This window comes from Rattus norvegicus, chromosome 1 (genome assembly GCF_021556685.1).
Source record: "Rattus norvegicus strain SHRSP/BbbUtx chromosome 1, alternate assembly SHRSP_T2T, whole genome shotgun sequence".
NCBI classification, from domain to species: domain Eukaryota; kingdom Metazoa; phylum Chordata; class Mammalia; order Rodentia; family Muridae; genus Rattus; species Rattus norvegicus.
In genome coordinates, this window is record NC_141534.1 from 106,739,704 (window position 1) to 106,748,954 (window position 9,251).

Below are 9,251 nucleotides of genomic sequence, written 5' to 3' on the forward strand. Positions count from 1 at the left end.
AAGCCTGGGAGGCGGGGGGGGGGGGGGGGGGGGGGGAGGGAGAGGGAAAGAGCAAGTGAGCGCGAGCGCACCAGCGGAGCCTGGGGGTGTAGGGCACAGCACCGGTACCCAGATATTCTGCTCCACCGCGCGTAAATGCGCCCAGTAAGGGGGCTCAGTTCTTTTGCATTTTTATTTTTCTTATTGTTTCAATTTTAATTTCTTCCACCCTTTTCCCAAAGGGTTTTTAAGTAAAGGGCAGCTCAGATCAACTCCATTTACCCGGGTGCAACACAAGCGTTGACACCCCACTTACAGCACATTGCAAATGTGCCCCCCATCTTTATGCTGGATTACGAACCGCCCATGTGCACGAGTGGGGAAATACACCAAGTAAGGCGTGTGTAAGGGCCTGGTTCCCTGAGTGTACGCGCTCCGCGGCACCAGTGGGGTGACAGCCGAGTCACGTCTGGTCCGAGTTTCCTAAAAAGTCTGTCCATTCTGAGGCAAGGCTCAGCAGAAGTGGGGGTTCACGCGCGGGCCAGGGGCACCGACTCGGCAACAGGATGGTCAGGGACATGCGTGTATGCGTGCCCGGCGGAAACACGTGTGTCATGTAGACCCCGGGTCCGACGACCCCGACTCCCCCACGGACACACTGAAGCCTAGTCGTCGAAGAAGCCGGCGACTTCCGGAATCCGCTATGAATCAGGGGCACAGTTGAGGGAGCCCGCGCTCGGAGCAGGTCTTCAGTGGGGCCTTCTGAGGCTATCGGGGATGGGGGGGTTGGGAGTATATAGTGCAGAGTCAAACATCCCAGCCGCCCCCTCCACCGAGCCTACACCGACCCGCCCTTGGTGCTTCAGCCAATCCTCAATCCTATAGGCACAAGCCCCACCTTCCTGAAAAGCAGCACTATTGCAAGGCTGATCCACGCCCCTACAGACAATCGCGTAGGGTCCGCCCTGCCCTGCAAGCCCCGCCCCATGTAGGTTTTCCAAAGCACCAAGCCCTGCCCTTGGGGACACGCCCCTCCCACGCGTTGCCGCTCTTTCCCCCTCCCTCTGGCAACACCCAGGCAAGAATCCCGCCTCCTACCTGGAGTAAGGGGGTGGAGGGGCGTCGTGCACCCCGGAGGCTGCTAAAGCCTGCTCATAGGTGGGAAGGCCTGGGGGAGGCGGTGGAGACAGAGGCGTCGGAGGACTTAAGGGGATGATGAGCCCGGTCCTGGGGGACAGAAAAAGTATGGTTAGTATACACCCTACATCGTAGTTCGAGACAAGGGGGTCCGCTGTTAAGACACTTGCTGCACTTGGCTGAGGACCCAAGTTCCCATTCCAGCACCCACATGGCTCATCATAACCATCTGTAACTCCAGTCCTGGAGGGGCCGACACCCTCTTCTGACCTTTGATGGCATCAGGCACAAAAAAGAAAACATTAAAAGAAATGAATAAATAGAAACCTATTAAGACCAAAGGGTTACAAGACCAGAAGAGCAAATGAGGGTGGAAGGGGATAGAGGTGGGAGGGAGATGGCCCAGAGAAGTGCCTCAAAGGACACCCTGATGGACATGGACAGTACACTGGAAAGGAACCTGTAAATACACACTCATCAACAGAAACAGGTGCACTGGAATAATAGAGAAACATCAGGTGGACAGACAACAACAGCAACAGACAGACGAAGCTCAGGAGGTCCACACAGACATGGACACAACACAGAAACATTTAGTCCCAAAACTTCCCAAATCCAGTCATTGAGGCAAGGTCTCCCAGGCTGGCTTCAAAACTTCCAAAAATCTGTCTGCCCAGCCTCCTGGGCACTAGGATTGCAGGTGTGTGCTGCCATGCCCAGCTTCCAAAGCCATTCTTTACATTGTATTTTGATATTTAAATTATAGTTATATATTCTGTGTGTGTGCACACATCCTCCCCCCCAAATGACAAGCAGAGGACAACACAGGAGTGTGTCTCCTTTTACTATGTGGGTCTCTATGTGGATGTAGAGTTTGGGAGAAAACTCCTTCACCTGATAAGCCATCTTTTTTTTTTTATTTTTTATTTTATGTATGAGTATACTGTCACTGTGTCACTGTCTTCAGACACACCAGAAGAGGGCATCGGATCCCATTACCGATGGCTGTGAGCCACCATGTGATTGCTGGGAATTGAACTCAGAACCTCTGGAAGAGCAGTCAGTGCTCTTAACCACTGAGCCATCTCTCCAGCCCCCCACTAAGCCATCTTGATGGACCTCCCCTACCCAGGACCCAGAACATCCTATGTCCCATCCCTTCTTGGGTGGCCTTGACACCGGCATTCCACCACCCATCTACACCCTCACCTCTCTTTCTACATTTTATTTTGAGAAGGGCTTCTCCCTAAGTTACCCAGGCTAGCCTTGAATTCGAATCATTGTGAAGAGGTCTTGAACATTTTAGATCCTCCTGCTCTGCCTCCCAGGGGCTGGGAGCACCATGATCTCCAGCTACAACTGTGAGACACCCTATGAGGCTCTCTCTGCTTCTCTAAAACACAGACTACTCCCATCTCATACAAACACTTGCTGTGACTTGTACCCATGGAACAGACCATGCCACAGGCAGGTAGAGACTGCAGCCTACACAGACCCATTGGTTGCTTTTTCCTATCTTTGTTTTTGAAAACAGGATTTCTCTGTGTAGCCCTAGCTGCCCTGGAACTTGCTCTGTAGACCAGGCTGGCCTGAAACTCAAAGATCCACTCGCCTCTGCCTCCCAAGCGCTGGGATTAAAGGCATGCGCCACCACGCCTGCCTGCCAGTTGCAGTTTTACCCATAGTGATGACCTCACTGAAACCTGGCACTCAAATGACTGACAGGTATCAACTGCAAAAGGAACCACTGCATGCTGGGCAGACCAACAGGAATGGCAGCCTTTCTCTCCATAGGCTGTGGCTAGAGACTCTTCATCACTGGTCTCCTGCCCCCAAGCTTCAGCCCTTCAACTCAGATCAAGCTGTCTCCCTCCCACTTTTGTCCCCCTCCTCCTGGAAAACCCCTTACTCTTGCAGACAGGACTCCTGGACTCTGAGGCGGCGCCGTCGATAATGCAGATACCAAAAGGCTCCCAAGCCAGCCAACACGATGAGCAGGATCCCAGAGGTCAGTCCCACTGCCAGGCCTGCAACATCCACCCGTCCACGCCCTGTGGGTAGAGGGTGCCCCTAATTCAGTACTACCACCTCCTCAAACATTTCAATTCCTTCCCCTAAGGGCACAAGGCCCATCTGAGGTCCCTTCTGGCTCCCATGGCAACAGGCAACAAACATGATTGCTTTCTCTTTTTCTTTTCTTTTCTTCTCTTTTTGGAGCTGGGGACCGAACCCAGGACCTTGCATTTGCTAGGCAAGCGCTCTACCACTGAGCTAAATCCCCAACCCCCATGATTGCTTTCTCAAAGCCTGTTTCCCGTGCTGTAGAATGGGATCATGACCCCTGCCAGGAGCTCATGGAAACCCGACCTGGACCTGCCATCTCAGCTACTTTGAAGGCTAAGGCTGGAGGAGTCCATGTTGGAAGACTGTCTGACAGTGAGTTCAAGGTCAGCCTGGGCAAGTTATCGAGACTGTGTCACAAAAGAGGAAGTGAAGAGAATTTGAGATGATGTTGCTCAGTGGTAGAGCAGCTGGGCAGAATACGTAAGGCCCTGGATTCATCTCCACTACTGGGAAGAGAAGGAAGAGACAAACGTGCATCTTCGGGTTGGAGAGATGGCTCAGTGGTTAAGAGCACTGACTGCTCTTCCAGAGGTCCTGAGTTCAAATCCCAGCAACCACATGGTAGCTCACAACTGTAAATGAGATCTGATGCCTTCTTCTGGTGTGTCTGAAGACAACTACAGTGTACTCATATATAATGAATAAATAAATCTTAAAATAAAAAGTGCATCTTAGGGGGTTGGGGATTTAGCTCAGTGGTAGAGCGCTTGCCTAGCAAGCGCAAGGCCCTGGGTTCGGTCCCCAGCTCCAAAAAAAAAGAAAAAAAAAAGTGCATCTTCTACTTAAACTGAACTTGATGGTAGAACACAGGAGGAAGGGCCATTGCATAGGAAAGCTTCAGCCAAGGATAGAAAGACTTCACTAAACAATGGATAAATTAGGGGAACACCCTGAAATACTGAGGTGTGGAACTTACCTGAAGCCATGCCTTTCAACAAACAAAGGAAGCAAGCAATACCTCAGCATCCTACCTGTGACCTGTTTTTGTTCGCCTTGGCTCTTTTTATTTTTAAATAATTTTATATAGTTTTTGTCATGTTGGAGACTGAACCTCTAAAGTTATTGTTGTTAGTAGTGGTGGTGGTGGTGTTTTTTGTTTTTGTTTTTGTTTTTTTTTTCTTTTCTTTTTCTTTTTTCTTTTTTTCAGAGCTGGGGACCGAACCCAGGGCCTTGCGCTCGCTAGGCAAGCGCTCTACCACTGAGCTAAATCCCCAACCCCGGTGGTGTTTTTTTGAGACAGGGTTTCTCTGTGTAGTTCAGGATGTCCTCCTGGAACTATGTAGACCAGGCTGGCCTTGAACTCCAAATGCCTCTGAATGCTGGAATTAAAGGCATGGGCCATCATGGCCCAGCTATAAATTTTTTTAAATATATTTATTTTTATTTGATGTGTATGGGTGGTTTGCTTATATATGTGTCTGTACACTACACACATGACTGGTACCCACAAAGGCTAGAAAAGAGAGGTGGCTGTAACTCTCCTAGAATTGGAGAGTTGGAGATGAAATTAAATGTGCGTATCACCACTGGCAAGAAACGCCTAGCTTTAAAAAGAGATTTATAGGGCTGGAGAGATGGCTCAGTGGTTGAGAGCACCCGGCTGCTCTTCCCGAGGTCCTGGGTTCATTTCCCAGCAACCACATGGTGGCTCACACCCATCTGTAACGAGATCTGATGCCCTTTTCTGGTGTGTTTGAGGACAGCTACAGTGTACTTATATATAATAGATAAATAAATCTTAAAAAAATAAAATAAAAATAAAAAGAGAATTATATATTTTATCTATATGTGCACTACATTCACACTTGGTGCAGTAAAAGGTCAGAACAGGGTGTTGGGTCCCCTGGAAGTGGAGTTGATTATTGTGACCACTATGGTGGTGGTGGTGGTGGTGCTGGGACCTGAAGCCAGGTCCTCCACAGGCAAGAGCAGAAAGTGCTCTTAACCCCCAAGTCATCTCTCCAACTTCCTATTGATTTCCTAAAAAGATCTATTTCATTATTCTATTTTTATCTGTGTGTATGTGCGGGGTAAGTAGGTACATGTGTGTGGGTGCCCACAGAGGCCAAAGGAAGACATTGTGATCCTCTGGATCTGCTAGAATTATCACCAGTTGTAAGCAGCACCTAACTAGTGTCCTGGGAAACAAACTTTAGGATTCTGCACCAGCAGCAAGCACTCTTAATGCCGTGGCATCTGTCTAGCCCTGCTTTGAAAAAAAAAAGGTACCTGTGTGCTTGTGTAGTGACCACAGTTCAACCTTAAATGTGTTCCCCAGGGAACACATTTTCTCATTAATTATTTATATGTGCACATCCGTGTGCATCTGTGTGTGGATGTATGTAGAGGGCAGAGGACAACTTCCAGAAGTCAGTTTGCTCCTTCTACTAAGTAGTGTCTGGGGTCTGAGCTCAGATCCTCAAGCATCCCCTGCTGAGCCATCTCACAGGCCTGGGATCACTGATTTAGGGAAGCTGGTTCACCAATGAGCCCCATGGTCCCTCCCTTCTGACTCTCCCCTCAGTGGGCCTCCAAAGGTATACTAGCATGCCCAGCTTCTTTCTGTAGATTCTGGGTATCAAGCTCAGGTCCTGGGGTCACATGGCAAACACTTTACCAACTGAGACATCACTCCAGCTCTTGGTTTTGTTTTTTTGAGACAGGGAGTCTGGAGCTGACCTCAGACTTGACATGTAGCAGGGGCTGGCCTTGAACTCACAATATTTCTGCTTCCGCCTCTGGAGTAGCTGGGATTGCCAGACTGAGGCCAGGGTCATCCTATCTGGCTACCTGCCATCCCCACCCCCATCCCCACTTTTAGCTTGTAGTGAGAAGACAGGTCTCCCAAAATCTGGCAGATTTCAGGTGATCCAAAGAGCCACTAGGTCTTGCTAAGATTGTTGAAAAGGAGCTGTCTCCCCTAGCAACCGGTTTCACTGTGAGGACTGTAGTACAGACTGAGGGCCTGTTGCTAAGGTGCATCCACCCCTAGCAACCAAGTCATGAGGGGGTGGGGCAGCTGGTGCCCAGAGGGGGGTCCTCCAGCTGGGCAGGAGGCCCTGGTCCTCCAGCTAGGTACGGTTGCTAGGGAGAAGGCCTCCTTAGCAACCAGGCTGGCTGTGGCTGGCACAGAGCTGTGGGGGAGGGGCAGGCAGCCAGGTAGTGTTTCTGGCTTCCTCTGCCTGGCCTGGCCAGGGCCCTGTTGCTAAGGAGCAGCCCCCCTTAGCAACAAAGCTCAAGCCAAGATGAGGGCTTCAGAACTCAGAGGAGGGGTAGGGTGGGCAAACTGGACAGGTGAGAATGGCCAGGCTTCCTGCCTTAGCTCTGTTGCTAGGTAACAGCCCCACTAGCAACCAAGATGCTTGTAAGGGGCTGGGGCTCTGGTCTCTAAGGAAGGACCCCAGGTGAGTTTGTCCCTTTGATGGGCCCCATGACAATAACACTTGCTACCATCTGCTCATCCACCTGTCCCCCTCCTGGGGACTTGGGGTCCTCCTATGAATGTGAACACAGAGTGCTTGCTGGGTTTCTCAGACAAGGGCCAAAGTGAAAACAGAGGAGACACCTTGTCAGTCATCTCTGGACAGCATTCTATTGGAGGGAAGGTGTGGAGAAGGTGGGCACTGGATTGAACTCCTGGACTAAAGGCTGCTACATGAGGGCTGAGTGTCACTCACCTCCCTTGCCGTTGTATGCATAGCTTTCCCAGAAACGCTCCTAGAATTGGAGAAGAGAAGGGAGAGACAGCAACTAAACATGGAGAGTCATGCCCCCACCCCCAATCAGTCTGCCCTGATAGGAGACCCCAGGGAGGTGGAGAGGGAGCTGAAGGCTGGAGGCCCATGATCCTTAACACCTAGAGAAGGTAGACAGGCCCTTGATGCTGCCAGGGACCTCTGAGGCCCTCACCGTCAGTGTGTTGTCCTCAAAGTACTCCCGGGCCTCCTCCCAGGAGCACCTCTCTTCCAGACACTCCCGTTCCAGGTTCCCAGGGGTCAGCAACTCCAGGTCCCAGTGGTTAGCACGAGGAAAACGCCTGCGGCCAACTAAGAAACTCTGGGCCTCTGGGGCATCCAGGAAGATGTCAAGAACTAAGGACATCAGAGTCAAAAGCAGAGTCCTTAGGATTGAGGACAAAGAAGACAAAGAACTATGGGGTTCAAAGATAGGGTGTGGGCCAGGCTTGGAAAACCCCAAGCAAGATAGGGCAGGGCTTGCAACATTGGGTATGAAGGAGGAAGACAAGTCTGGAACTCTTTGTGGAGCAGGGTTGGCCTTGTGAATCTGAGGGAAGAAGCTGGGGCATGGACCCTAGGATCTGAGGAAGAAGGGTCAGGTCCAGAAAGACAGGAAGTATTCTGGCTGGGGAAGGCAGAAATTAAACCTCCACAAGGCTCTTCCCCAAACACTCACCTTGGCTTTGCTCTCTATGAGGTAAGGTGTCCAGGCAGGTGGCCAATCCCATGTAGACTAAGAGCAGGGAAGGATGGCTCCTCATATTGTGTGAACTCCCAGATGACAAATGCCTCAGCAGAGTTATGAGGCCCCAGGACTCCCTGCCCAGACTCTGCAGTCATGAATAAAGATAAAAACAAGTATCCAACCTACCTGTATTGCATGCCAAACACCATGGGTCTTTATCCACTCATCTTTATTTTCAAACCAATCCTATTACTCTTGCAATTTTATAGGTGAGGAAACTGTTACCGGGGGTAAAGTCTTTTGCCTATTGTACCAGGTATAATGTCAAATGTCAGAGGAGGACTTTGGAGGGGATGGTCCTCTTCCACTGGTGAGCACAGAGTTGCTGAGGCTATCTTTTTCTATACCGAGCACCTATCACAAGTCTGACAACACAAAGTAGGCATTTAAACAAGTTCATCATCAGTCCTGGTCCCCTCCAACCCAGCAGATTACATTCCAAGTCAACCTCCCTCTGCTGTTGCCTCATCGAGCCTCAGAGACCAAATACTACACTACAGACCAGGCCCTATATTTCTAGGTCTTAAAGGCTTGAGGGGATAGAGCCCTGGGAATCCACAGCCTTGAGATTGGGTTCCAAGTTTTTAGATCCCAGTATCGTGGGGAGTCAGGACACCAGATCCCCTGCCCACAAGTTTCTTTGGGAGCATTCATTCACTTACCTGTCCAGGGCTGGGAGGCCTGCTTCTCTTCTTGAATGAAGACCCTCTGGGTTAGCAGTAGCCAGCTGTGCAAAGGGGTAAGGGAGAGGGGAGGGGAGAAGGAGGAGGGGTGCTCCACCTCTGGTACTAGGCCCGATCCGGCTACTGGCAGGGGGCGGGGCTACTGATTACCTGCTTTGGGAGGGACTCAGGTAAGGGACAAAGTACTTAAAGGGACCATAGGATAAAGGTCTTCAGTACCACCGCCCCACATAGAAGAAGCAACGCTTTTCTACATTGTCGAGGGATCTAGGAAACTTTATTAAAGTCTCCCTTTCCCTCCTTTTCCAGCCGGAGTCTCTCTCTCTCAGACAACTTGCTTGGCAGAGCCAGGAAAAATAAATCTTAGGTCTCCAGAGATCTACCAACTGGTGGGAACAGAATGCTTTGGTTCCTAGAATAACTGGGAGGTACCACAATAAATCTGTTTCTTGAAGGTAACTTGAACAGTTTAGCCTCGTGATCTTTGATTATTGCTTTTTCTATAATAGGGGATAGAGTTCTCACTTTATTGTCTTTTAAGATGCGACGGGAAAAAAATAAGTCTATATTTGGGGAACTGGTTATTAGACTCTTCGAGTGACGGAGTTAGTCCCTAAACTCAAACTTGAGACTCAAAGTAACTGCTCCGCTCTGGGGAATGCCTAGTACAGGCTAAGGTGTCTCGAATATCAAGCTACTTTCGCTCACCGGAACCTTCGAGCTGTTACTCACGTTTCCGGGGGGATGGAAGAGAAGAAGAAAGCACTTACCAAGAGAGGAGAAGCGCCTCCACAACTAGGGGCAGAGTTATTTCCGGTTTCCTACTGCCAGGCGGAAGTGGGAGGA

At 50.3% G+C, this 9,251-nt stretch overlaps 1 protein-coding gene across 5 annotated transcripts; it reads right to left on the bottom strand.

The window, feature by feature from the left end:
- Positions 1 to 154: 154 nt before the first annotated feature.
- On the bottom strand, positions 155 to 9,220 carry Prrg2 (proline rich and Gla domain 2). 5 transcript variants are annotated; one of them, NM_001438131.1, is made up of 8 exons: positions 9,176 to 9,220; positions 8,385 to 8,449; positions 7,654 to 7,807; positions 7,150 to 7,331; positions 6,918 to 6,957; positions 3,026 to 3,167; positions 1,078 to 1,206; positions 155 to 747 (listed from the first exon to the last, which is right to left on the bottom strand). In NM_001438131.1, the coding sequence occupies exons 3-8, from the start codon at positions 7,736 to 7,738 to the stop codon at positions 729 to 731; spliced, it is 597 nt and encodes a 198-aa protein (NP_001425060.1). In that variant the 5' UTR covers positions 7,739 to 7,807; positions 8,385 to 8,449; positions 9,176 to 9,220; the 3' UTR covers positions 155 to 728. The 5 variants fall into 5 exon arrangements, 3 of the variants coding, with proteins under 3 accessions (NP_001425060.1, NP_001425062.1, NP_001425061.1); NM_001438133.1 differs by having other exon boundaries at positions 8,385 to 8,558; NR_199373.1 differs by lacking the exon at positions 7,150 to 7,331.
- Between the last annotated feature and the right edge of the window lie 31 nt (positions 9,221 to 9,251).

What these genes read in the sequence shown, in the direction of transcription:
- Prrg2 (NM_001438131.1), bottom strand. Translation starts at nt 7,738, where the DNA reads ATGAGGAGCCATCCTTCCCTGCTCTTAGTCTACATGGGATTGGCCACC. An exon ending in TCATAGAGAGCAAAGCCAAG is followed by an intron (nt 7,332 to 7,653) that starts GTGAGTGTTTGG and finishes TGATGTCCTTAG; the next exon opens with TTCTTGACATCTTCCTGGAT. An exon ending in CAGGAGTCCTGTCTGCAAGA is followed by an intron (nt 1,207 to 3,025) that starts GTAAGGGGTTTT and finishes TCTGTCCCCCAG; the next exon opens with GACCGGGCTCATCATCCCCT.